The sequence below is a fragment of the Protopterus annectens genome, chromosome 13.part0, assembly GCF_019279795.1.
Source record: "Protopterus annectens isolate FY-2018-M chromosome 13.part0, PAN1.0, whole genome shotgun sequence".
Classification (NCBI taxonomy): domain Eukaryota; kingdom Metazoa; phylum Chordata; order Ceratodontiformes; family Protopteridae; genus Protopterus; species Protopterus annectens.
Genome location: NC_056747.1, coordinates 532,153,720 through 532,180,928, shown reverse-complemented (window position 1 = coordinate 532,180,928; position 27,209 = coordinate 532,153,720). Strand labels below are relative to the sequence as shown.

At 40.9% G+C, this 27,209-nt stretch overlaps 1 protein-coding gene across 1 annotated transcript in view; it reads left to right on the top strand.

Moving 5' to 3' along the window:
* MTMR4 (myotubularin related protein 4) overlaps positions 1-27,209 on the top strand; it is a 1,011,266-nt gene that overhangs the window by 64,654 nt on the left and 919,403 nt on the right. The window contains exon 2 of the mRNA XM_044054156.1: positions 310-399. Within this exon, the coding sequence (XP_043910091.1) occupies positions 310-399 (90 nt within the window). The remainder of the gene's footprint in view (positions 1-309; positions 400-27,209) is intronic.

Below are 27,209 nucleotides of genomic sequence, written 5' to 3'. Positions count from 1 at the left end.
TAGTTGATTTTTGCATGCCGAGTTACCAGCCCTGACACACAACCTTCAACGAAAGTATGCCCCATTCACGCATGTCTCCACGCAGAAGACACTGTAGTTGAGAATCGAACCGGACAGCGTCTTACTGTGAGGCGACAACGCTACTGCAGCACCACCACCGCCGGTCTCTTGTCAGATGCATTAACGAAATCATGAAATGAATTTGAACCATCTTTTAAAAAATGTGTGATGTAGTACAAAGCATGTTATACTGGAGCTGTCCTGTTCTCAACTGATGTAGTATTGCTGAGCATTTCTTATCTGTTTCAGGGTGAGGATGGCCCTGCAAGCTTGGAATATATTCAGGCCAAGGATCTGTTCCCCCAGAAACAGCTGGTAAAGGAAGAAGAAAGTTTGCAGGTAATGCAATAATATAGTTCCTGTTGAAGCCTATCAAAGTTAAAAATTCGTTTTACAAAACAGTAGTAAGTAATTATTTGTATCTACATATAACTGGCTTTGTATGTGTAGTTCTGTATATAGTAATCGCTGGTGGGGATTTGGGAAGGCTGTAGAAAAACATAAAGTATTAATTGTCTAAGAATTGTTAATCTCACACAATGCATTGTAAAGCAGTAAATGTATCCTACAGCACAGAAGTAATTCAGTTTATACAGCTGTAAAAAAATGTCTCCGGTGTTAAAATCTATAGACCTGAGTGCTGCTAATGTTAAAACTGTGCTAACAGGACAAGCTGCTGGGGACAATGCAGTGAAGGTTGTTCATTTAGTCATAGTGAAACAGCTGCCACTACACCAGACAGTACTATCTGTTATCTGCTGCAGTAAGGGAGCAGTCGTGTATTAAGGCTGTAGTATACGTGGGGATTTAACAGACATGGCTGATGGAAGCAGTTCATATTCCTGTCTCTTGTACAGAAATTGGTATTCTGTAAAGGAATTTTAAATGTTGTGTTGGTATTGTCAGCTATGTTTTCTGCATACATAAGTGGCAGAACGGTCTAGTGTTTTGTTAGCTTGACCTTCGTTACTGATAAAAGAATGACTTTTTAAAAACCTATATGCAGATAACAGTATGAAGGTCATGTTAGGTAAATATATTAAAAAAATCTTTGATTTGGTGGCTATAGTGGTAAAGCCTTGTGCCTTCACTGTTAAAATACAAGACTAAAAGAAGCGAGACTTGAAATGAGAAGCGACCATAATGTGTAACGTGAAATACTTTCTTTCTTGACAGGAAGTGACATTTATTCCAAGCAGTTATCTGCCTAAGTATTGACGTTTGTGTAATTTGTATAGTAGACAACAGATCTGAAGTTGTTAGCACTTTGTGGCAAAAAAGATATACAGTTAAATTGAGGAAAAACTCTAAACATTTCTTTGTATTCTTCATGTCTACCAGGTAAGTAAATATCAGTGAGCCAGCGACCACATTACAGTGATAACACCACAATATACATGCATCTCTATATTCCAATCATAGGTAATAATTAACTCTCATAGTAAATTAATTACACATGATCAGTTATAGTTTGGTCCCAGATATTAACACTAATATGAAATGAATATTAAAACACTTGAGTAATACACCAACCATATAGTTGTGGAAATGCTGCACAAAACTTGTAATGTACCTGTTAACATTGTTTACATCGCCTTGTTCTGATTTAGCAAGTAGCCATTGTCCATGAAGAGAATTTTAATTAAACTGATGTAAAATGAGGTAGTGGAGCCTGTAAATTCTTATACATGATCACTGTTTAAGATGGTTTCTTAGTTTTGACTTTCGGAAATGTGGAATTGCTGACTTCAGTTGGTGGTGCAGTCTAGTACTTGGAGCTGTATTACTAAAGTGCTTTATTACTCAGTGCTTCCTTTTTCCTGATATGCACATGCAGCAGTAAATGACTTGACATTTTCAGCAGTCAGATAACTGGTTAGTACTCTGTATGAGGCGGCTTCATGGGTTTTGGTAGAGCTTGCTTGCCATTGATTTGCATGTCAGCAGTTGTTGGCTATATTGCTTGCCTAGTATAAGAAGAAAGAATGAGACCGTTTTAGCTCCTTGGTTTACAGTCAAATGTGGCAAGCTGGTGATATGCAAAGATTTATCTCTAAATGGAACAGTACAATGTTACAGATTAATTTACAAGCAAAGTAGTAGTTATTTTTACAAAAAAGTGTAAAATGTCTAAGTGAAGTACCAGTCTTTTTTTTCTGATTGTTAGTCTGAGCTAGTTGTATTCATCACATTCTGTTTTATTGGCATTTGTCATGCATATTTTTTAAATACTTTACAAACATTTTAGGAAGCATCTTTGGATACTCGTATGGGTCCTTATCATGTGTGTGAAACCCAAACTTGTCAATCTTGGTTTTCAAAAATATTAGATAAGATTCACATAGAAAAGCGGCAACGTTTCAAACTTCTTGTTACACCAGTAACCTTCCGGTGGAGCTGCATCCCATCTGTCTTCCTACTTGGCTGTAAGACCTTTTAGGGGGAATATTGCAAGGTACCACAGCATTTAATTTTGTATTTGCCCCCCAACACACACACACACACACACACACACACACACACACACACACACACACACCTTTGAATTCTGTTTTACTGCGGATCTGAGTTTTTGCATTCTCGGTTGATGTATGTCTGCTGAAAAATCCGGATGTCCTTCAAGGATGCATCTGCAGTCTTAACAAATGGGTTGTCCTGTCGTCAGGCAGCCCTTCGGTCGGCCGGATTCCAAAGTCTGGGTCCGGCTTCGGCTGATGTCGCACTTCACCCGGCGTCATCTCTGCTGGTCTTGGTATAAAGGCATCAGCCGGCGCCATTTTCCTCAGTCTTTCTTGCGGCGTGGCGCCCGAAGCAGAAGCTGTTCGCAAGTGCCCGGTCGGTCAGATCCAGAGATTACTACTACGAATACTGCTTGAAGACTTCTAAAGCTAAGTACCCGTTGGGGACTCTTTCTTGCCTCAGCCGATGTCAGAAAAAGTCAATAACTGTTTAACTTGTAGGAAACAAATACCTCATAAAGATTTCCACTCTTACTGCCTGCCTTGCTTAGGCCCAGACCACGACGTAGCAGCCTGTTAGCCTGTGCTTCCTTCAACCGGCCAGCGCTTATCGTCGGTCGGAGTTGCTGAACAGTTTTTCGGCTCAGATTTTGCGTACATTATGCCGTGGGATCCTCCGACTACCCAGTGTTAAAAAGCGCAAGAAAAAGACCGACACTCGCGGCCAGCGGTTTGGCGAAACCACCGGTTAAGCAAGCATGAGTGTCTCGGTTTCGGCCGAAACAGTGAAAACCGGTCAATCTTCAGCCGAAACCATGACTACTACTGAGGCTCCCGCTACCTTAGTTGAATTGGCCTCAGAAGTTTTGCCTACTACTGTGGTTCCCAGTGATTTATCAGACACCATCCCTTTGGATGTCTCTACCCCAGCACGTGGTGCTGCTAGGCCTCCTGCAGCCATGTCTATTAAGGCCTTTGCCAGGGCTAAAGCAGCCAAAACTGTTAAATCAGTGCCTGTTAAGCCCCCCTCACACAGGCCCACTTCTAGTTCACAAATGCTTACTCTGGCAGAGGATTTAATATCCTTAATTAGGGGATCCCAATCTCACCCAGACAGGGCCTCTCAGCCCCCAGAAAAGAGACCTAGAGCAGAGCCCCCCGAGCCAGTGTCCTCTGATGATTCTTCGGATGACTCAGACATTACAGACCAGCCAGAGGCTCCTTTTTCTACTTATGAAGATTCCGATGCTGAAGAATCCATTCCATCTGCCTCTCCACCAGAGGAATTTTCCTTTGAAACCTTACATGCCATGAGAGAACAATTCCAATGGCAGGGACAAGATTTCTCAGATTCAAGAAAAAGGCTTAGGACATTTCTGCACTTACCACAACATAGGCCCTTAGCTATACCTCCAGTACTGCCTGTTGTGGATGATGCATTAATGATGTTTGCACTGCTCCTGATACTTTACCTCCAGCCCTGCCAAACCAGATAGATTTTACAGGGTGCTAGACACTCATCACCACCTATACAAGGCCCCACTTGCAGATCCTGAGACTATATCCCAGGGGCCTAAGGCAGTAGCCTCGACCTCAGCAAAAACCTATTCCTTCTGAAAGGGAATCCAGGTCCTTAGAGATGGGGAAAAAGTTTACACCTCTGCTACTCTCTCAGCTAGAGCTTTAAACTGTCAGTTTCATATGATCCAATACCAAGAGTTTATGCTTGATCAGTTAACTAAGAAGCTGTCCTCTGATGACTCCTTAGATAAGAAATATGTTTTAGAAATGGTGAATAACATTCAACAGGTTAGTAACCATTCTTTAAAATGTGGCTATGATGCACTGGAGGCTTCATTTAGATCAGCCATGACTGGCACAGTGATAAGAAGGCATGCATGGTTGAAAGAACAGGTCTTGCGGTATCATGTTAAAGCAAAGCTGTTAGATGCTCCTATGGATAAGGCCAGTCTATTTGGTACACCTGCTCAGCAAGTAATGAAGAAAATGGAAGAAGGCAAAATCTGTACAAACAGTTAAGGATTTCTTACAGGTTCAGCCCCAAGGTTTAGCAGGAACTGGCCTGCCAAAATTGGTCCTTTCTAGACTCCTCAAAATCTCAAAGAGGCAGGAATAGACCAGAAAAGCAAAAAAATATAAAACATGTTCCTATCAGGCCCAGTTGCAGGAGGTACCTGCGTTTTCGGGCTGGAAATTTACATTATCAGTTCTCTGCATTGCCCTTTGGCTTATCTACTGCGCCCAGAGTGTTCACAAAAGTTCTGGCTCCAGTGATAGCCTTTTTCAGGTTAAGAGGAATACAGATTTATCCTTATTTGGACGATTGCCTGATTATTGCACAACACAAAGGCGGACTTCTGCATCATCTACAGTATGTGATGGTAGTGTTAAGATGCCTAGGGTATTCTGTGAACGAAACAAAGTCCAGTCTAGTACCCTCTCAGGACATGTGCTTTCTGGGTGTGAGACTGAATACAGCTTCCCAGATGGCCTTTTGACCCCGGACAAACAAAGAAGCCTTTCTCTTTATTTCCATCAAATGTCTCTACAGTCCAGGCTGACTGCAAGGACAGTCCTTCAAGCCTTAGGGTTCATGGCATCTTGTATTCTGGTGCTTCCCAATGCCAAACTGCATATGAGGAAGCTTCAATGGTATCTCAAAATGTATGGACACAACACTGCCAAGATCTAGACACTGTCATTCAGATAATACCTTGCATTCAGAAAGAATTTTTGTGGTGGGCTCAGGAATGTCACCTAAACAAGGGACTCTCTGTGACCCGACCAGAGGCGAGTCAGATTCTAACGACAGATGCCTCGGACATGGCTTGGGAGCACACCTCAATGGAAAATGGGTGCAAGACACGTGGCCTGTCAGACTTCAACATTTGCATATCAACTTGAAGGAGATGTTAGCAGTCCAATTTGCATTGATGGCTTTCAAGGATTTACTTCACCCAGGACAGGTGTTGATTCAAACAGACAACACTACTGTCATGTGGTACATCAACAAGCAAGGGGAACCCATTCGTACCCTCTTTGCAGGCAAGCGATGATTTTGTGGGAGACTGCTCTCAGTTTACACCTCAATCTTCAGGCAAGGTTTCTACCAGGAGCACAGAACTCCTTAGCGGATGTGTTGAGCAGACAAATTGTGGATCCTCACGGTGGAAACTGGATCCTCATGTGTTTCAAAGTTGACAGTGTTATGGGGACTCCAGACATAGATCTGTTAAACTTCTCCACTAAATTACCAGTTGCCAAAGTTTTGCACAAAAATGTTTCATCCCACAGCTTGGAAGGTGGATGCTCTATCATTCAGTTGGAGCAATCTTCATGTCTATGCCTTTCCACCTCTGCCTCTCATTTCCAAGGTACTCCTGAAGGCCAGAATGGACAAGCCATCCATGATTCTGATAGCGCCGGATTGGCCTCGACAGCACTGGTACCCACTACTGAGGAGTTTGGTACGGGAGCCTCCATGGCCCCTGCCTTTGATTCCGCATCTTTTGTCTCAGGAGGGCAATCACTTCCTCAATGTCAAGATTCAGTCTCTGCATCTCACAGCCTGGCATATTCTGTTTTAGACCCTGGAGGGTCTCAGCTTCCACAACAAGTTTTGAATGTTATTTTGGAGGCCAGAAGGCCTAGTACAAGGAAAGTTCACGCTGATAAATGGAGGAGATTTTTCTTTGGAGCAAAGCGAAGGACTTTGATGTTTCAAGCCTGATTTAAGTGTTTCTCTTCAATATCTTACTGAGTTATTGGACAAGGGTTTGTCTTTCTCCTCGATAAAGGTTCATGCTGCAGCCATTTCTGCTCACTATGACTGTGACCCTCCTTTATTTTCCCATCCTTTGTTTAAGCAATTTCTTAGAGGGGCAAAGAACATAAGACCCCCACGTAGAGCTCCTACTCCTGCTTGGGATCTCAATTTTGTGTTGGAAAAGCTTACTCTACAACCTTTTGAGCCTGCAGCTACTGCCGAGTTAAAGTATTTATCATGGAAGACTGCTTTTTTGTTGGCCATTACCTCTGCAAGAAGGGTTTCTGAATTACAGATCCTTATGGCAGTGGAACCTTTCCTGATTTTTCATAAGGATAGGGTATCTTTGCGTACTAATCCTTCCTTTATGCCTAAAGTGGTTTCTAGTGTGGCCTTGAACCAAACTATTCATTTGCCTACTTTTTATGCAAACCCCCAAAATAAAGGGGAGAAGATTTTGCATACTTTGGATATTCACAGGCAGTTACGTTATTATTTGAGCAGAACCAAGGGGTTCAGGCAGTCTCAGCAGTTGTTTGTTTCTTTTGCTTTGGGTTCTCAGGGAAAACCTGTTTCAAAACAAACTATTTCTAAATGGATTGGGTTTTGTATTTCTTTCTGTTATTCCCAGCATGGTAACGACATTGCGGCTGGCACCAGAGCTCATTCCACTAGAGCTACTGCCACTTCTACTGCCTTTCTAAGGGGTAGCTACAAAAGATATTTTGGAAGCAGCCACTTGGAGTTCAGTACATACTTTTTCCAAGCATTACCACCTTCCTCTTTATTCTAAGTCTAGGGCTGGATTTGCCACTGCAATATTGCAGGGCATTTTAGCAACCCTAATGCTTTATGATTTTGCCATCCTCCCTTTACCTCTGCTTTGGGATTCTACCCATATGTAAGGACTGCAGCAATGTGAGATGAAGAACATAGTACAGTTTTGTACCTACCATAAATGTAGATGTTCGAAGATCCACATTGCTGCAGTCCAATTTACCCTCCCTCCTTCCCCTCTGTAGTTTTGCATGGTTATATGGTTTGGGTGATGGTTGTTGTTGGGCATGTTTTTGGGAGGTATCCTGTTTTTGGGCTGTGGCCTTTCTTTTTAGGGCCTTCTGACATCTGGGGCAAGAAAAGACTGAGGATATGACGTCGGTCATGCGCTTTAATACCCTGACGCTCTGATGTCAGATCTGAGCGCCCATGACCGACGTCAGCCTAATACTTTGGTATTCGGGCCGACCGAGGACAGCGGACTACCCATATGTAAGGACTGCAGCAATGTGGATCTTCGAACATCTACATTTATGGTAGGTACAAAACTGTACTTTTTGTTAGCTTGACCTTCGTTACTGATAAAAGAATGACTTTTTAAAAACCTATATGCAGATGAAACACCCAGAAACTAACAGTATGAAGGTCATGTTAGGTAAATATATTAAAAAATTCTTTGATTTGGTGGCTATAGTGGTAAAGCCTTGTGCCTTCACTGTTAAAATACAAGACTAAAAGAAGCGAGACTTGAAATGAGAAGCGACCATAATGTGTAACGTGAAATACTTTCTTTCTTGACAGGAAGTGACATTTATTCCAAGCAGTTATCTGCCTAAGTATTGATGTTTGTGTAATTTGTACAGTAGACAACAGATCTGAAGTTGTTAGCACTTTGTGGCAAAAAAAGATATACAGTTAAATTGAGGAAAAACTTTAAACATTTCTTTGTATTCTTCATGTCTACCAGGTAAGTAAATATCAGTGAGCCAGCGACCACATTACAGTGATAACACCACAATATACATGCATCTCTATATTCCAATCATAGGTAATAATTAACTCTCATAGTAAATTAATTACACATGATCAGTTACTTAGTTTTGGTCCCAGATATTAACACTAATATGAAATGAATATTAAAACACTTGAGTAATACACCAACCATATAGTTGTGGAAATGCTGCACAAAACTTGTAATGTACCTGTTAACATTGTTTACATGCGCCTTGTTCTGATTTAGCAAGTAGCCATTGTCCATGAAGAGAATTTTAATTAAACTGACGTAAAATGAGGTAGTGGAGCCTGTAAATTCTTATACATGATCACTGTTTAAGATGGTTTCTTAGTTTTGACTTTCGGAAATGTGGAATTGCTGACTTCAGTTGGTGGTGCAGTCTAGTACTTGGAGCTGTATTACTAAAGTGCTTTATTACTCAGTGCTTCCTTTTTCCTGATATGCACACGCAGCAGTAAATGACTTGACATTTTCAGCAGTCAGATAACTGGTTAGTACTCTGTATGAGGCGGCTTCATGGGTTTTGGTAGAGCTTGCTTGCCATTGATTTGCATGTCAGCAGTTGTTGGCTATATTGCTTGCCTAGTATAAGAAGAAAGAATGAGACCGTTTTAGCTCCTTGGTTTACAGTCAAATGTGGCAAGCTGGTGATATGCAAAGATTTATCTCTAAATGGAACAGTACAATGTTACAGATTAATTTACAAGCAAAGTAGTAGTTATTTTTACAAAAAAGTGTAAAATGAGTGAAGTACCAGTCTTTTTTTTCTGATTGTTAGTCTGAGCTAGTTGTATTCATCACATTCTGTTTTATTGGCATTTGTCATGCATATTTTTTAAATACTTTACAAACATTTTAGGAAGCATCTTTGGATACTCGTATGGGTCCTTATCATGTGTGTGAAATCCAAACTTGTCAATCTTGGTTTTCAAAATATTAGATAAGATTCACATAGAAGCGACCGTTTTGTACACCATCTTGTTACACCAGTAACCCTCCGGTGGAGCTGCATCCCATCTGTCTTCCTACTTGGCTGTAAGACCTTTTAGGGGGAATATTGCAAGGTACCACAGCATTTAATTTTGTATTTGCCCCCCAACACACACACACACACACACACACACACACACACACACACACACACACACACACCTTTGAATTCTGTTTTACTGCGGATCTGAGTTTTTGCATTCTCGGTTGATGTATGTCTGCTGAAAAATCCGGTTCTGCAGCTGTTCTCAGAAGTATAAAGAGTAGTTTCTGCCATTATACAAATCTGAGACTCTAATGTGTATAAATGAAGCCTAAAAGAAAGTGGCGTAGAGTGACAAAGCCGTGACCCAATTTAATTTAGCAGCTCAAACATCTGTGGTGCTGATAAAGGAAGGGTGGGTCTGTGCTTAGCTGGTGTTGGATAGGGGTGTATGCACATGGGTGCACTTCATAGTTGATCCCCATTGGGGGCGGGGGATCCTCAGGAGTCATTGTAAGGAGGGCAGGGCATTGACTGAGTTGCCCCAGAAGTGGAAAAGATCCACTGTGCAAGAATAGGGGGAGGCAGCTAGGGCATAATACAGAAATACTCCTCACAGCCTATGTAATTGTCTCAAGAAGCCTCCTGTACCTCACCATCCTTCAGTAAGATCTGAGAAAGTCCAGGAGAGACTGCCAAATTTGGTAGACCCAGCAAGTGTGTAGGAACACTAATTCAGCTAATAGTCAGCTGTGATGAGGGCCAAAAAAAAGAAACTTAAGGGAAACCACTGCCTTTGCTAAAAATTTTTGCATTGAATATGTACACTGGATACTGGGATGGGGTGTAAAGGACTAACGGAACAGTGGCAGAATCTCAACATAAAGTAGGAGGTGGTAGCCTGTAGCATAAGCCTACATGAGGTAAAGGTGCCAAATTGTGCTGGAAGATTCTTAAAGGGTAGGTTGAGGATAGCAGATTTGGGTGGGGTGGGGTATCTTGATGATAGTAAGTGGAATAGTTTTACGCAACAGATTGGTAGAGACATAATGGTAAGGAAGATTGAGAGGAGCAGAGATGAAGTGGAACAATGGAAAAAAGTGTCAAAGTAGCAGCTGTGAATTTTTATTGAGAGAGATTACAATACCTAGTGGCAGATATTCGTGTTTCACTGTTGCAGTCGTAACCAATGGGTTATCTGGCTCCCGGTAGACCTCGATCGGCCAGAATACCAAAGGTAAGTAAATATGACATCGGCTGTCGGTTGTAAAGGACGTCAGGACGTCCGATACAAAAGCAGGCAGCCGACGTCACTTCCTCAGTCTTTCTTGCCGCGGAGCCCGAAGCAGAAGCATTTCTTGCATGCATGCCAGTTGGCAGTTTACCTTTTTTTGGTTTCTGACTACAAAGTTGAAGTCAACTACAGCGAAGTACCCTGTTGGGGATCCTCTTTTCTTGCCTTAACGAATGTCAAGAAAGGTTATTGTCTTACCTGTGGAAAGCAGATTCCCCATAGAGATTTTCATTCCTATAGTATTATTTGTTTAGGCCTTGACCACAGTGTACCTAATTGTGATCTCTGTGCTTCCTTAAATCCACATACTATTCGTCGACGGGCTAAGCTTTTAGCTAAACATTTTGGAGTTTGGCCTAAGTTTGTCGGTATGGCTTAAACAATTTAAAAAGTAAGCTTGTAGAAATGTTGGTATGCTGTCCACTAGTCACTTGTCGCTCAGACCCAGCATTAAAATAAAAACCTTTTATTACGTTAGCGCTTTCGAAGGGCTCCGTGTCCCAACTTCTTCAGACAAGATTTAAACATAAAAGCATGCTTTTATATATACATAAATTAACTAATGAATATCCAATTATTCAATCAGTAAAATCATCAGTCTTACATTGTGTCAGCTAAACATTAGTGTTAGAAAACCTTTTTACTGCTGACAACTCAAACTCTATAACTGCAAGAAGTACATGGACTGATAATTTGAATTCTAAAAAGTATTCTCTTTAAAATAAGTAAATAACAAACAAAATAACTAAGCACCTTAAATCAGGTGGACTTATATTCGTACAACTACTAGAGGGAAGTGAATAGGAATCACTCATAATACATTTGTGATGATGGTATCCATAAAAATGTATACGAAAAAATGTATACTAGAAAACACATACAACAAGACGTATACAAGAATATATAAAAACAACACATATTACTAGTGTTATCACAAAGAATATTTAGTTATTCAAAAATAGTTGCAAAAGTTGATTGCAACACTATAATGCATGTTACTAAAGCCCTACTAGAGCCTCACTGCCTCACCCGTGTAGAGCCTTTAATTTTAATGTGCTGCTAATCGAAACATACTCATTTAGCCCAGGAAATACATATGCAGAAGTCCTAATCTACCATAATAATTCTTGCTCTTCTAGAAGTAGCTGCAAAGGTCCTCCTCTTGGGTCTATTCGAATTTGTTGCAATACTGCGAAAGTAAACTTGTGTGCTGGATTCTGTCTTATATATATATAGCCAGGGCGTTATTCATATCAGCCTTACCTGTACTATAATTATGTTCATATATTCTTTGTTTCAACTTTCGCTCTGTTTTCCCTATGTAATAAGAGGGACATGACTCACAACACGCTGCATAAACTACTCCTTTAGAGTCACAATTATGTCTACCAATGGGTTTATATGTTCTGTCCCGAATCCTAGTATCAATACCCACTTTAATGAATCTACATTGTGGGCATGCTCCACATTTCCTCATACCTAATGGTTCACGTTGTGTGCCTCTACCTTCTTTGTAGTTACCTCTTTCTAACATGTTTTTAAGATTTGACCCTATCCTATATGTAAATCCCGGTCTAATACCCAAAACTTTACATGTTATTCGATAGTCAAGAATAATGGCCCAATTTTTAATAAGAATTTCCTTAATGGACTGAGAGTCCACAGAAAAAGTGAACAGAAAGTCCAAGTGTTGATTCATAGTTCGTCTTAGTAGCTCCTCGGTGTGTGTGTTATTCTGATCAAAAGCTTCAACACTGTCGTCGTAAATCATTCTTGAAAGGAGTGGCCTAAAGTGCCCTGACTCCCTCTTTGTTTTAACCTCAATAGTGATGTCAGACACAAGTCTTTCTGGGTAGCCTCTTCTGAGAAACATGGATTTTAATTTTTCACATTCTTCATCAAAGTCCAAATCATCAGAGACCATTCTAGCCACCCTTACAAGCTGACGTTTAACTACGGCTTTTTTCTGGTGATAGGGGTGATTGCTTGAATAATGCAAAAATGCGTTGGAATACGTAGGTTTTCTATAGATGGTAGCTTTATATTGTCTATTGGCACTATCTTTTGTTACTATGACATCCAAATATGTGATGTAATCTAAACCCACAGTGTATGTGAATTCAAGGAAATCTGCCATAGCAGTAATACTTGTAACAAAACATTGTATAAGATCTACCCCACCTTTCCATATAAGGCACATATCGTCCTGGTATCTAGTGTACCAAAGGACGTATTCTTGGAACATATTGTTATTGAAAAGGTAGTTCCGTTCCCAGTGTGCCATAACACTGTTGGCGAAACTACCTCCACAGGGTGAGCCCATTGCCACCCCAGTGCTTTGTAAGGAGATTTCCTTATTAATCATGATGTAATTATTAGAAAGCACTAAATCAAGCAATGTCTTAACCAGATAGACCTTGTTGTCATCAGCCTTTTTATACAGTATGAACTCCCTCGTCCAAGCTATCCCTAAGATCTGTGGGATAACAGTATATAAATCCTTGACATCAATAATCAGGAAAATAAAATCATCACTATATTCAAGTTTATTGATATTGTCAAGGAAGCTCCAGGAATCGTGGCATATTTGTGGTTCATCACTAATCATAGGTTTTAAAATGCTGTCTATAAGTTTAGCACATGCATATCTTATTGTGGATGGAAGGGGGTCTATAAGTCTAAATGGTGGATCCATGAGGTCCTTATGTAACTTTGGTATGCCAAATAATGCCGGGATCCTAGGAGCTGCCATAGACAAATACTGGAAAGTGTCTGTCTATTGACCCCTCTAGAAACGGATCATCCAACACGCCTTTAATTCTTTTATAAGCTGTATTGAGTTCATTAATACTACCTTGACTGTAAGTATCTGTGCTTAGGTATTGACCCATCTTACTTTCATATGCTGTTTGGTCCATAAACACTAACCCACCTCCCTTATCGGGCCTCATAACTCTGATGTTACACCGATTTAGTAAACCGATGAAGTTACTTTGTTCCTCACTAATGTTAGTGACATGAGAAGGTTTCTTAACCCTTAGGTCTACCAATCTTCTCAAATCTACTTCGCACATTTTTTCAAGCGTACTTAAAGTGGGTTGCAGTGGTGGGTTAAAAACACTAGATACTTGCAATGTGTTAGTTAAGGTTGAATTGTTACCCATTAACACAGCTAAGTTTAGTTTACGGACATACAACTTAAGGTCCACAATAGTTTTTACAACATTGATCCTTTGATCAGGACCGAAAGTTAAACCTTTAGCAAAAAAAAAATCAATCATATCCTGTTCAACATTCAAAACAGTGTAGTTGAAAATTTTAAAGTCCCCTTCCGAGCTTAATAGAATCTGAAGCCCTCCAAATTTCATTATGTTCATCTCTTTCTCCTGTTCCTGCGATTGCCCCTCCGACCCTGGTTCTTTGTGTTGTTCCAGTTGTTGTGCCTTGGGCCACTCTCCATTTGTAAACCCTGACCGTTTTCATAATCATTGAAGTCGGGATTGTTGTTCTCCCTCTGTTTAGCACCTTGTTGACATGCGTCATAGTTCCTGATTCTCTCACTACGACTCACTGGTGATGTGTGTGCATTTTCACCATTGTCCCTGAAATGATTATTATTAGATACAGAACTAGGCCTATTATTGAGTGTGTCGTCATGTGAGAAACCAGGGGGGGTGGGGGATAGGCCTTGTTGTTAGCATACTCAGAGGTCTCTTTCAATTTTCTTTTTCTTGTTTGCCAGAAGTTTGTTCATAGTAGCATCAATACTTGTGTAAATCCTAGTGTAATCATATTTGTATTTACCAAACTCAGAGTTCCTGCAAATAGCATGCTCCATGATCTCAAGCTCTGATTTCAAGTTTACAATTTGACTGTTGTAATAATTGATGAGTGCATGTAAAAAATCAAAGCCCTGTTTATCAAACAAGGCTGTAAGTTCTTGATGAAAAGTGGAGTTACCAATTAAACCTACTGGGTATCTCCACTGTCTCAGTCCTTTAGGAATGATTTTTTTCGCAATGCACTCATGAAAGTAAGCTACTTCAAGCTGTAGCTTACGACACTTGAACAGTTTCTGATCAAAATTGTTAAGTAAAACTGTTATACTACTCAGTCATATTTTGTTCATGTCCTTCCTCTTCGCTTGTTGCTTCAGAGAAAACATCCTTAGAGTTAAGAAAGCTAGCCATAGAGGGTATACTACTATCGGGTACTTGCCGATTTGAGCCAACTGCAGCATTTCCGGACGTATGCATGGACGAAACCACCCGATTCACTTCCTCTCTCCCATTGTTCGTATTTGCATATGATGTACCAGGCTGCGGTTCCTCCTGCCTGTTACTCGAAATTGGATTAGCAAGTCCTGATGTTGTACAAGAGTTAGGTAAGCTCACTTGAGACTTACTAGCTCCTTCGAGCTTTTGCGACAGGGCTTCTACCCTGCCAAGTAGCCAGTTGTGCTGTTTGTCGGTATGGCTTCCGCTGGTCTTCAGGCTTTGGATATCCCCAAGAAGCATAAGGATAAGGACCGTGACAGGCTTCAGAGGGTCAAGTCCTCCGATGATGTTAAGTTGGTCGTCAATCATGCGGTAGCTAGCGAGGTGCCTTCGCAGCCCCTGCAGTCCGCAGATTTTCAACCACAGGCCTCGGCTGAGACCATTTCAGAGTCCCCCAGGCCTCCGGCTTCCATTTTGCATTCTGACCTTTCGCCTGTCGCCTTTTCAGCTGGATCCAGAGCCGCTAAGATGACTCCGGTGTCCGAGGCCTCCATTCTTCGTTCAGACAGCAAGCTCATACCGTTTACCTCTGCTGCAACTTCGGTGGTTGCCAGGCCTCCCGAGTCCTTCAGACTTGCAGGTAAATCTTCCAGTCGTAAGTTTGTGAAAAAGCAGGCTCCAGTTTCTTCTCGTTCCCCTCAAAATGGCTAATGACCTTTTGACACTTATTAGGGGTTCACAACCTCCTCCTCCTCCTAAAAGGGGTAGGGATGTTTCTCCTGAGGCTTTGTCTTTTTCTGGTTCTGATACTTCTAGCATTTTTGCTGATGAAGAGGAAGTTTCTCAGGTTTTTTCTCCTTTTGAGGATTCAGGCGCAGAGGAGTCCATCCCTTCTGCTTCTCCCCTAGAGGATTTCTCTTTTGGTGATACTTTGAATACTCTCAGGGAGCATTTTAAATGTGAAAGTCAGGATTATCCCCAGTCTAAGAAAAGGATTAGGGAGTTTTTGGATTTGCCTCAGCATAAGCCTCTGGCTATTCCTCCAGTGTTGTAGTGGTTGAAGATGTTTTTCTGGAAAATTCCTTGACTCCAAATTCAGTTCCTCTTGCTCCCAGAAACCTGTCAGCTACTATAGAGTCCCTGATTCTCATTTGTTTCTTTTCAGGAATCCGTTGGCTGACCCAGAGGTTATTTCTCCAGGGCCTAAAGGAGTTAAGGCCACTGTTAACAAGAATCCTATTCCTTCTGACAAGGAATCTGGGAACCTAGACAGGTGGGGTAAAAAAGTTTATACCTCTGCCACTCTTGCTATTAGGTCTACTAATTGTCTTTTTCATATGCTGAAGTATCAGCAGCACACCTTGGAAGCTGTTAAGTGTAGGATAGCAAGTGTGCCTCTGTTGGCAGAGAGTAAGGATATTCAGGATTTGCTGAATTCTGCCAGTCTTGTCAATAAACATTCATTACATTGTGGTTTTGACATTCTAGAAGCCTCCTGCAGGGCTACAGCTACTGGATCTGTTATTAGAAGGCACACTTGGCTCAGGGAACAGCCCATACCAGAGCTTGTCAAAGATAAGTTTTTAGCTGTACCTTTGCATAAGGACAGTATTTTTGGCAGCAAAGCAGAGGATGTGCTCAAGAAGGAGGAAGATGAGGCCAAGTCTATGCAAACAGTGAAGGACTTTCTTGCAAGTTCAACCTCCTCGCTTTAGCAGGAATTACCCTTCCAAGAGTTGGACGTTTCCTGATACCAGCAGACAGAACCGTTCTAGGACTAGAGGTTACAAATCTTCTAGGGGGCAGGTGGCTACCACTGAAAGGTCTAAGCGTTGGCAGGCCTTCACTTCCAAGACGGGAAGTTCTAAGCCTGCAAGAGTTTTGCATCCAGGAAGAGAGAGGTTATCATCTCAATCTACCCCCCCTCATTAGACCAATCATATATAATGTCCCATTTGGTATGTACCTCACTAGACACCTGTGAAAAAGTAACATGAAAGGTTTGGATGTTTTGTCAGGGTGTACCTAGATTGAAGTTATGGCTGGGAGGAATATTTTTAAAGCTGAATTAGAAAAAATATGGGGTCAGATGCATGATGCAGAAGGATAAAACACTTACTGTAACCTAGATGAGTAGGGCTCAACTAGTAGCCTTGGTACCATAAAAGCGGAGAACTGAGTAAGGAGGCATGACTATTCAGTGCCTGTTTGCCTCTTTTTTGAGGGGGGGTGATGCAGTGGCTTGCTGAGGCTGCACGTAGGCCACCCATTTGTTTTTTGATAGTAATGGAGGTGTTATAAGAGGTAATTTCTAAGTAAGTGGGTAGGGACTGAGAGAAGGTAAGGGTGGCTCCCTTGCAACAGCACTGCATACCTACCTACTGTAAGTAGCTTGGCTCGCTGGGGTTGGTAAGCTCTGAAGTGAACAGCATATAAGACACCAAGAACTTTCCTCCTGTCCACCTCCCACAGTTACCCAGTCCCTTTTTGTACCCCTCCATGCCATCTTGGCAACATCACCTTGTGTGGTGGCAGAGTTTCGTGAATGACAGAATCTAATCTGCCAGGAGAAATCAAGACACTGTCCATTTATTTAGTTATTTATTTTTTGTACTTTATACTGAAGTCTCTGATAACAATGAAGTGAAAGACCATTGATATTAAAAGAAGTAAAATAAATTGATATTACATTTTTTGTTGTCCAAATGTTTTTTTTTTCCTTAATTGTATTTTGGATACTTGGAGTGAAAATTTATTAATGAGCAGTGCAGATGACTAGTAAGGAACTGTTTTTAAGTCGGCACTTTTTAAATTATGGATTTATTTTCATTTAATTGACTTGATGTACTGATTTCAGATTCTTTTCTGAAATGACCCATATGGAAAAAGGTGCATAGTTTGCATTGTTTGTAACATCATTAAACCATAGCACAAGATTCACAGGCATATTTAGGTTAGCTAAACGACAAGCTTGCACTGGATTTGGGTTATACAGATCATTGAGTACCTGATCCATTTTAATCTTTGGTGTCTCTCACCTAGGGTCTCAGCTGTATCATAACCATGGTTTTATATCTTTTGTAATTCAAATCTGTGGAGAGCTGCAGCAAGAGTGCATATGAAAGACACTTTAGTGTCTATTAAAGTAATAACTGAAAAATGTGAATTTGATTCTCATAGCCTCCACTTCTAATGCCGCATGAGCTTGGTAAGTCTAACTAGACTTGAAGCTCTTTGTTGAAACTTCATTTACTTATAGTAACTCTTACTTGATTTAGAAATAAATTTAAGTTAAACAGCAATTTTAGTTTTACAGGTTGCTTTGCCACCCTTGCCTTCTCTCATGCTTACCCGCTTACTTGGCAATTACCTCTTGTAACATTTCCATTACTATTAGCAATCAAATGCGTGGCCTAAGTGCAGCCTCTGCAAGCCAACCCCCATATGTGTAGTCATCCAGAGCTTTGTTCATTTCTTCTGCTTTGCTGGTAGAGATTATAAACATTAAAAAGCTTCCCTTAAATTCAGGTGCTGCTCAACATCCACCTAGTTAGTGCTTGACAGTTCCCAGATAATCGCCTTGGCAGCATACCCTTTAAGGTATTCAGCTCTTTCTTGTCTGATTTAATCTGTTTGAACCAAGATGACTTCCCAAATATAGGGAGTATGAGACTGGTAGCTCAATAGACATTGTGCAATGTGGCTGTCTTTATATTTGTTTCATTTCAGAAATTAATAAGTACTTCATACAACAAAGAGTCCCAAGTACATTCATTCTTTTTTTTTTTGTCTTGTAACTGCTGCCTGACTGTTTGCAGCTGTAGCCTGCATTACCTTATCTTAATAGCTGTTGAGAGGACTGCATCCAGAGCTGGTATTTATTCTTTGTGCTTCAACATGCCTTTTTTTCATTTTTTGCAGAGGAATTCTATTAATGCTGAGATAATTCTGAAATTCTGTAGATTCACCTACAGTTGCAGTAGCTGTTTTGTATCTTCCTCATTTGTTTACTAATTTATGTTGAAATTGCTTATTTTTGGAGAGCATTCTTGCTGACTGTGTCTGTAAGGGGAAGCATGTTGATTAAAAGTTATCTCTCCACCCCACCAAAAGCATATGTCTAGAGAAGGATATCTTACTTTTCCATGCATTCAGAGGTCAAACGGATTTCCATCTTAGCACTGTTATGTTCCATATTGTGAAAATGAATCTGCCGACAGCTCACTGTCTTTGCTGGAAAGGAGCTTTGTTATAAATATCTTGTTAGATTCTCGGCAATCAGCTGTGAGACTTGTGGTGACCTGTGCTTTTAATGTCTGGCATGATTTATGTTACTCTGCAGCTAAAAATTCCAGACGCTTCATCTTAATGTACCCTTTTATATTTCATAAGGCATTGTCTGTTTTCTGTTGTGCATGCTGTTAAGTGCTGGAGCTTGTTGGACTGAAGCTAAAGTGCAAATACTGCAGCACAAGTCGGAAGCTCAGCTTCTGTGTGTGTTGAGGAAGTTGTGTTGCAGGGTTACAGTGTGTAAGAACACACTGAATGCCCAGTGGGAATTCCAAAATTTATTTAAAGAGTTGATGACCGTTAAAATGCAGTCAACTTATGCTACTACATATTAGCAGTTTTTGCAAGCATCGCTTATTTATTTTTTGTATTTCTTAGTGCACAGTACTTCATTCTCCTCAGTACATGAATATGATGCCTTGTTTTAGACATGATTTTGTCAACAGTTTTAGGTAGTTGTTACTGCAGAGGCAAATGGATTTGAAATAAGCTTGGTAATAGGACGTTTTATAGCTTAAAGGAAAGTTGTAGTGATTACAGAATATAGGCAGTTGCTACCTGTTGGAGACTCATAATTATGCGTCTAGCAACTCTGGAAAATAGTGGGTCTTCAAAGAATAAACATCAAATGTCTGAATTCAGTGCAACACCTTTTAAGTGGCTTTGCAGGGGATATTCATCCTTCCTGCCTCACCCAACTTGCTGCGTATGTATACTAACTCTAAGATCAGTCTATCTTGCAGCAGGGAAGACTCTGGGTTACCATAACTTTGGATTTAGTTTGTATTCCTACTGTTTGCATTTGCAAACTCACTAATGTTTAGTCGCAGTTAACTTGTGGATTGCCAGCAGGCACCTATAGGAAGTAAGTGCAGTCCAGTAGTCTGACTACCGGGTTTAAACTGCAAACTCTTGTTTCTACCAAACGTCTAAGTCTGTACTCCTCTGTTTGCTTTGAGTAGAGGATTGTGGATTTCACAGCATGACATTGGACTGATTATTTTCATCTGAAATTTCAGCTTAATTTACTTCAAAAATTGGCTTAGTTTTGGTGTCATTCAAAGAGGGTCCAATGTTTGCCAGCCTGGGAGGAAATAATTGATAGTCCATGCTGCTTTGTCAGGGATGGGCTGCTTCTGTCTACTGTAGGGTTTCGATTATTGGTAACGACATTGTTCACCCTCATAGTGCCTTTTTTGGGGGGGCAATGCAAACGTGATAAACTTACCAATATAAAAAACAAAGAAAGGAAAATACAAAGGTGTCACTGATCAATTCTAGGAGCCTAAACAAGAAACTCCTCTTTGTAAAAGCCCTTCTTGCCTTGAAGGACATAAACTTATGGTAATGACTGAGACATGGTTTAAATTAGCGGAAAGCACACCGGCTGTGCAGAGCTGTAACTCCTTCCACACGTTTTGACCAGTTGCTGCAAAGGAGGGGGAAAAGGTGGAGATGTCTGTCTGTATCCTGAAGAGACCTCTATCAAAGCTGGAAAAGCAACATTGATTTAACTAGAGCTTCTGTATGTCCAAATAACCGTCATAAAGGTCCTGTACCATGTACTTGCTAGCTATAGAACTTCATCTAGGACACAAGAAAACCAAGACACCTGTCTACACGAATTAGTATCACTCCATATTAAACATACCATTTTCCTAGGTGATCTGAACTATCCAACTGTAGACTGGGAAACATACACTACCACTAGTGTACAAGCACAGAGATTTCTGGACTTTAAGTGTTCCAGGGCAATTGTATTGATAGACAGAGTACCCTGCAGGGGGGTAACATCTTAAACCGTCCCTTGGGTATCTTTATCACTTGTTGTCTGACCATAAAGCGGTCTCCTTTTGAAATAAAACGGAAACCAGATATCCCTTCCAGAAATTTCTTTAAGGAAAACGACCTACTCCAAGCTAACTCCACTGAATATGCAGAAATGTGTATCGCCACACTATACCAGCATAGATGCAGCTGTACCCTGTAGGAACAAGTGCAGGGAAAACCCCAGAAATAAACCTGCATGGTGGAACCATGCTATCAACAAACTTTGTAATAAAAGGAAAAGAATTTTGACCAGAAGTAAGAACAGTAGTTCCAAGAATGTGTTGGAGCTCTTTTCACTGAAGTGAGTAACTCATGAGCTTAATAAAATCCACCAGAGCCAAGTTTGAGGATTTAAGTACCTACCCATGCCAAAGACAATCACAAGGCATTTTTAGTTATGTTTGTAATCTCAAAAGCACAATACAGCATTGCACTGAACTGATTGTGAACAGTGTTACCTACACTGAGGCTGAAGAGATAATGAATCTACTGGCCTGGAAGTTTAGCTCTAACTTTACCCCCTGTATCTGTCCCTCAAGATATACTGGAAGATGGCTCTTCTGGAACTATGACACAAGACCATGCCCTGAAAGTGCTATCAGAAGCTAAAAATACTGCATTTATGGGTCCTGATAATATCCCTGGATACATCTTAAATAATATGAAGCACGATTATCTACACCCCTAACGCTGTTCAGTCTGTGACTCTATACAGGTTTTTTTTACCAAGATAACAGATACATTCGTTCCTCTGCATAAAGGAGGACCGTCCACAAACCCAAGCAATTACAGACCCATAAGTCTGACCTGCCTCATAAGCAAAGCTGTAGATTAACCACAAACTGATGCAAGAGTGGAAAAGGCACCACAAGTAAAAATAAAAATCCACTCTGTAGCCAAGGTACTCCAACCCAAAAACACAGTTTAATGAAGAAATCCACAAGAAATATAATCCACAATCAGTCAAGCGCTTCTGTCAAATGACTTCATCAGATGAAGTCATTTGACGGAAGCGCTTGACTGATTGTGGATTATATTTCTTGTGGCTTTCTTGTGGAAAGCTGTAGATTAGTTCCATGGTAAGTTTCTAGCAGGACATAGAGGAACCTCCAAACACTGACACTGGAGCTGTCTCTGTTTGGATTCATCAAGGGCAAGTCATGCTTACTCAACCTGGTGAATTTTTTTTTTGAAAAGAAGGCAAAATGGTACACGCCGCATACCTTAATCTGGCCAAAGCATTTGACACATTTCCCCACTCAGGCATGGTAGAAAAGCTAAATAAACTAGGAATAAAACCCTATGTCAGTCACTGGATTGTCAGCTGGCTCACAGATGGGACACAGTTAATCAAAATGGGGGAAGTTACCTCCACAAAGAGACTGGTCACCATTGGAATCACCCAGGATTATGTGCTGTGACTTCTCCAGTTTGTCATCAACTTTTCTGAAGTAAAAGTCAAAACCAAAGTGTTCTGGCTGACTGCATTTGCATTTGACTGCAAGATAAGAGCAGTCACCGAATCCTCAAATGACTTTGCAATTTTGCAGGAAGGTTTTCCCAAATAAATAACTCGTGTCAATCATGGGCAGAAACTATATGTCAAAAATGCATTGTTGCATCTTTTGGAAAGTCCTGTTCCCCAGGGAACTACCACATTGAAAATATGCCCCTAAAATTTGACCCATTTGTTTGGGATTTTTAAACTTGTGTACAGTGACCTATCTTTACACCAGCATGTGTACATTGTTGTAAGAAAGCCCTTCTATGTATTGCAAGGCTTATAAACAAAAGGATTATGTCTAGATGTAGGGATGTCATTGTCGTCCTTTACTCAGCCATCATTAGGCCAATCACTGAATATAGTGCCCCCTTTGGCATGCATCTGTCCAAACACGTGGAACAACTAGAAAACATACACGGAGATACCTTTCTAAAAGGATACAAGGCCTAAACAGCATGTCCTATATGGACCAACTCAGACAACTCAAAGTCCTGTCACTATACTCTGTATTCTGCACTCTGCTAGGAGGTGACTTGTGTCTGACATACAAGGCACCCTCAACGCATTACTGATGGATTTACTGTACATCAGCAAGTCATATGGCATGGCAAATACTTGGTCTCAAGATGTAAACCTCTTCTGCAGCATCAACAGAACAGTTTGGAGGGCAAGTATATCTTGTAGGGGATACCACTGCACTGAAACAGACTTCCCAACCACATAATACAAAGTTCATTCCTGTCCGTGTTCAAGTGCAACTTATGTCTGTTGATGGGAAACAAAGTTTACCCCAGGATTGCTCCCTCTACTTATGGACAGAGGCAGCTCCTAAATGCTTTATCCCATGCACTGGTCCCCCTCAAATTACCTGTGATATGATCCCAGTTATTCTCATTAGGGGTAATATACAATTATCAACCATGGAATGGGTAAGACCAATCTATAACAAAATGGAATAGGTTATTTCGAGTGCAAAAGGGAAATTACTACAGTTTATATATGCATGGAACACTGGCACTTAGGCTTGGTAAAAAAATAAATAAATTAAATACATTCTTTTAAACTGAAGCAAACTGTGTACCAGAAATGTAGCAAACAGCTGCAACAGTTTATACACTGCCGGCACAGAGTGCTACAATGCTCAGATTTTAGTTGAAAATCTCTTACTTTTAAACTGCAGCAAACAGTTGCTACAGTGAAGACCATATACAGACCACAAATGCAATGCCAACTTTTAAAGGCTGGTACTGCATTGGAGAGAGAGAGAGAGCCAGATCAGCTGATCACACCCCTCCCAACACTTTGTGCCCAAGGCAGTTGCTCATCTTGCCCCACTCTAGCGGCCGTACTGTTCCTAATGTTGCATTTATTTTATTTGTACACAGTTTGGCATCTTCTTGATCCATTGTCTGCCAAAAATCATGGTTCTATACTGTGGATAATTTGACATTTGGTATTCTTGAGACTGTAAAATTAATTAAAAAAAAGTACGAACAGAATATGAAATAGAAATGTAAGGAATTTACATGTGTCTAGTAGTGTATTATATGTACACAATTTGGAGCTTTATCTGCCAGGTGTAAGTGTGGTATTGCAGAAAACGTAGCATTTGATATTCTTGAAGTAATAACATTATTAGTAAACCATACTTTTTCAGGTTAAAATTGTCATCTTTTTGTGACTGACTTGCTTGAACCTGCCCGTCTTTCTTATGACTACAGATGTCATCAGTGGTATCATACAAGAGGAAGCAACTCAGACAAGAAGTGTCACTAATAGAAGAATATAGATGAGTGAACAGATCAACAAAAATACTTAGAAAGATAGACCCTGTCTATCATACCCTTTGAAAATAATAAACTTAAAAGATATCTGCATAGGCAGAAAAACTTGGAAGATATGCAGATAAATATAAAGGAAAAGTACAAAATAAGTAATTCATTGATGATCCAAAGTAGTTTTATAGAGAATTTGCAAACAAAGCAAAAGGAATAGAAATTCCATAATGCATCTGAGATTATCCAAGTGCAACTAACTCTGGGCAAGACCGCAATCCAAATTGTAGCTTGCTACAGATCCCCCACCATGCCCCAGGATTCTCACTCCTCATTTCTTGATACACTGGAAAGTATTAGGGTACAACCCAACACCCTAATAATGGGCGATTTCAACTACCCCACCATTAACTGGGAAAACTACTCATGTACCAACTCTTTTGCTCAACGTTTTCTAGAATTCATAAATTCCAATGCCTTGGGTCAACTTATTCACACCCGCACCAGGGGCAGCAATATCCTAGACCTGGTCATTACCAACATGGGAAACTGGTGTTCCACACCAGAGGTCAATTCCTCGTTGGTCAGATCCGACCACAAGCTAATCAGCGTAGACATCCACATCCCACCCCCACCCCCAATTAGGGAAACCATCGTAAAAAAACTTCTCCAAAGCCAACTTCACACTTCTTAAGACAGAAGTGGCAAACTTCACGACACCCATGCAGATGGACAATAGAGGTATGATTGCTGAATCCTACACAAATGCACTTTATAAGCACTTACACGAGTGCATGGATCATGCTATCCCTAATCGAACCAAGATGTTGTCCAAAAAAAGGAAGCCAGTCTGCTGATCCTCTGCCATAAACAAACTGTACAACAGAAGAAAGAAACTGTTGCAAGAAAGAGTAAAATCCCATGACTGGAGGACTCCCTAGTCAACCTCAGTAAGAAGCTGAGATCCCTCATAAAATCCTCCAAAGCTAGTTACGAAAACAAAATTGCCACTGACTCTAAAGACAACCACAAAGCATTTTATAGCTATGTCAAGAATCTCAATGGGAACACTCAGATCTGCTCTGAGTTACAGCACAATGGCGCTAAATATACAGAGCCAACTGATATTGCCAACACTCTAGCAGATGGGTTCAGTGCTAACTTTACCCCCCCTCTCACCCCCTAGAGGGCCCATCTGTATACTGGAAGAATGCATAATCACGGCTGCCCAGGTAAAAAACACTCTCCAAAGCCAAGAACACAGCATCCATGGGACCTGACAATATCCCAGGCTGCATTCTACACGAACTACAGAATGAACTGGCACCCTACCTAAGTACCATGTTCAGTCATAGCCTCACCTCAGGCTTTGTACCCACTGAATGGTGCACCGCAACGGTTATCCCACTCCACAAAGGGGGAGCCACGACGGACCCCTGGATTTACCGCCCCATTAGCCTGACGAACCTGGTCTGCAAGGCCATGGAACGCATCATTGTGGAACTCATAAACAAAGACATTGGTAATCTCCAAACTCTGGACCCTACCCACTTTGGATTTGTAAAAGGCAGATCATGTCTCCTAAACCCGATTGACTTCTTTGAAGCAGTCACCAAAGCCATAGATGAGGGTAAAATGGTTCACAAAGCTTATCTAGATCTCGCCAAGGCTTTCGACACCATCCCCCACTCTGGAATTATAGATAAGCTCACTAAACTAGGTATAAATTCCTATGTCACAAGATGGGTTGCTAACTGGCTCACGGACAGAACCTACACTGTGAAAGTAGCTGATTCCAAATCTGACTTCAGACCAGTGACAAGTGGAGTACCACAGGGTTCAGTCCTGGATCCTCTCGTGTTTGGTATCTACTTCTCTGAAGTGCAGGCTAACACAGAAGGTCTTTGGCTAACAAAGTTTGCAGATGACTGCAAACTAGGAGCCATAATCGAAACTCCTAACGATGTGGACAAACTACAGAAGGGCCTCACTGAGACAGATACCTGGTGTCAAAGCCATGGCCTTAAGCTCAATGCCAAAAAGTGTATTGTCATCCCCTTTGGTAAAAACTCTGTACCCATGAGCTACCACATAGCTGGTAGTCTACTTAATGCCGAAAATGTGATGAGACCTTGGGACACAGGTGGACAGTAGTTTCTCCTTTGATAATCACATCGCCACAGTGGTCAGGAAATTCTTCTACGTGGCTCATCTCATCACAAAAGGATTCTCATCCAGAAAAAAGAGGTCATTGTTCCCCTCTACTCATCACTCATTAGACCCATTATAGAGTACAATGCCCCTTTTGGTATGTACCTCACAAGACATCTACAACAACTGGAAAGATCACAGAAATACCTCACAGAGGATTACTGGCCTCAAACAGATGCCCTACGCAGACCGTCTCAAAAAACTACAGCTTTACTCCATCGCATATCGCTTACTCAGGGGCGATCTCTGCCTAACATACAAAGCTATGCCAAACTCAGAGCTGTTGGACATGCTCCACTTAAAGAAATCCCAATCCCTCCAAGCTACATGCTCTAGGGACCCAAACCTTGTCACCACAATAAACGGAACATGCTGGAGGGATAGATTCCTGTCCCAGAGACTTCCCATACTCTGGAACAAACTACCTATCTATGTTAAACAGAGCTCCTCATTAGCACTCTTCAAGAAAAATCTTGATGATTGGATGGGAAATGGGAAATTCACCCCAGGGATCAATTCTGTGGCTCTGCTCGACAGGGGCACAGGAAAATAATTTTCTTGGGTGGCGAAAGTCAGGGTACATTTTTTGGCTAGGCTTATATAGGCCCTAGGGCCAATAGCCTAGTACCTACCTATGAACCTATAAAAAAAAAAAGAAATGGATACAGTTTGGAGAAACCTTTATGAAGACCCTGTAGAACATAACAATGATGCTGAATGGATAGAAAAGTTAAAATAAACAGTAAGGAGATCAAATGTAGAGGACATGAAATGGATAGAGTAAGTTTGACTAACTTTGTTGCACATTGACTACATAACTACTTTTTTTTTTAATAGAAATGGCCCAATACAGTTTTAATTTATTTAGGTACCTTAGCGAGTACAGAAATTAAAAAAAAATGCAGTGTATTAACTCATTTATTCCACTTCAATAAATGTAAGAAGAATTAAAAAATTGCAAATATGCTAAATGTTGAGTCTCTGCTTTTTGCATTACTAGTTGCCGTGGGGTCTGTG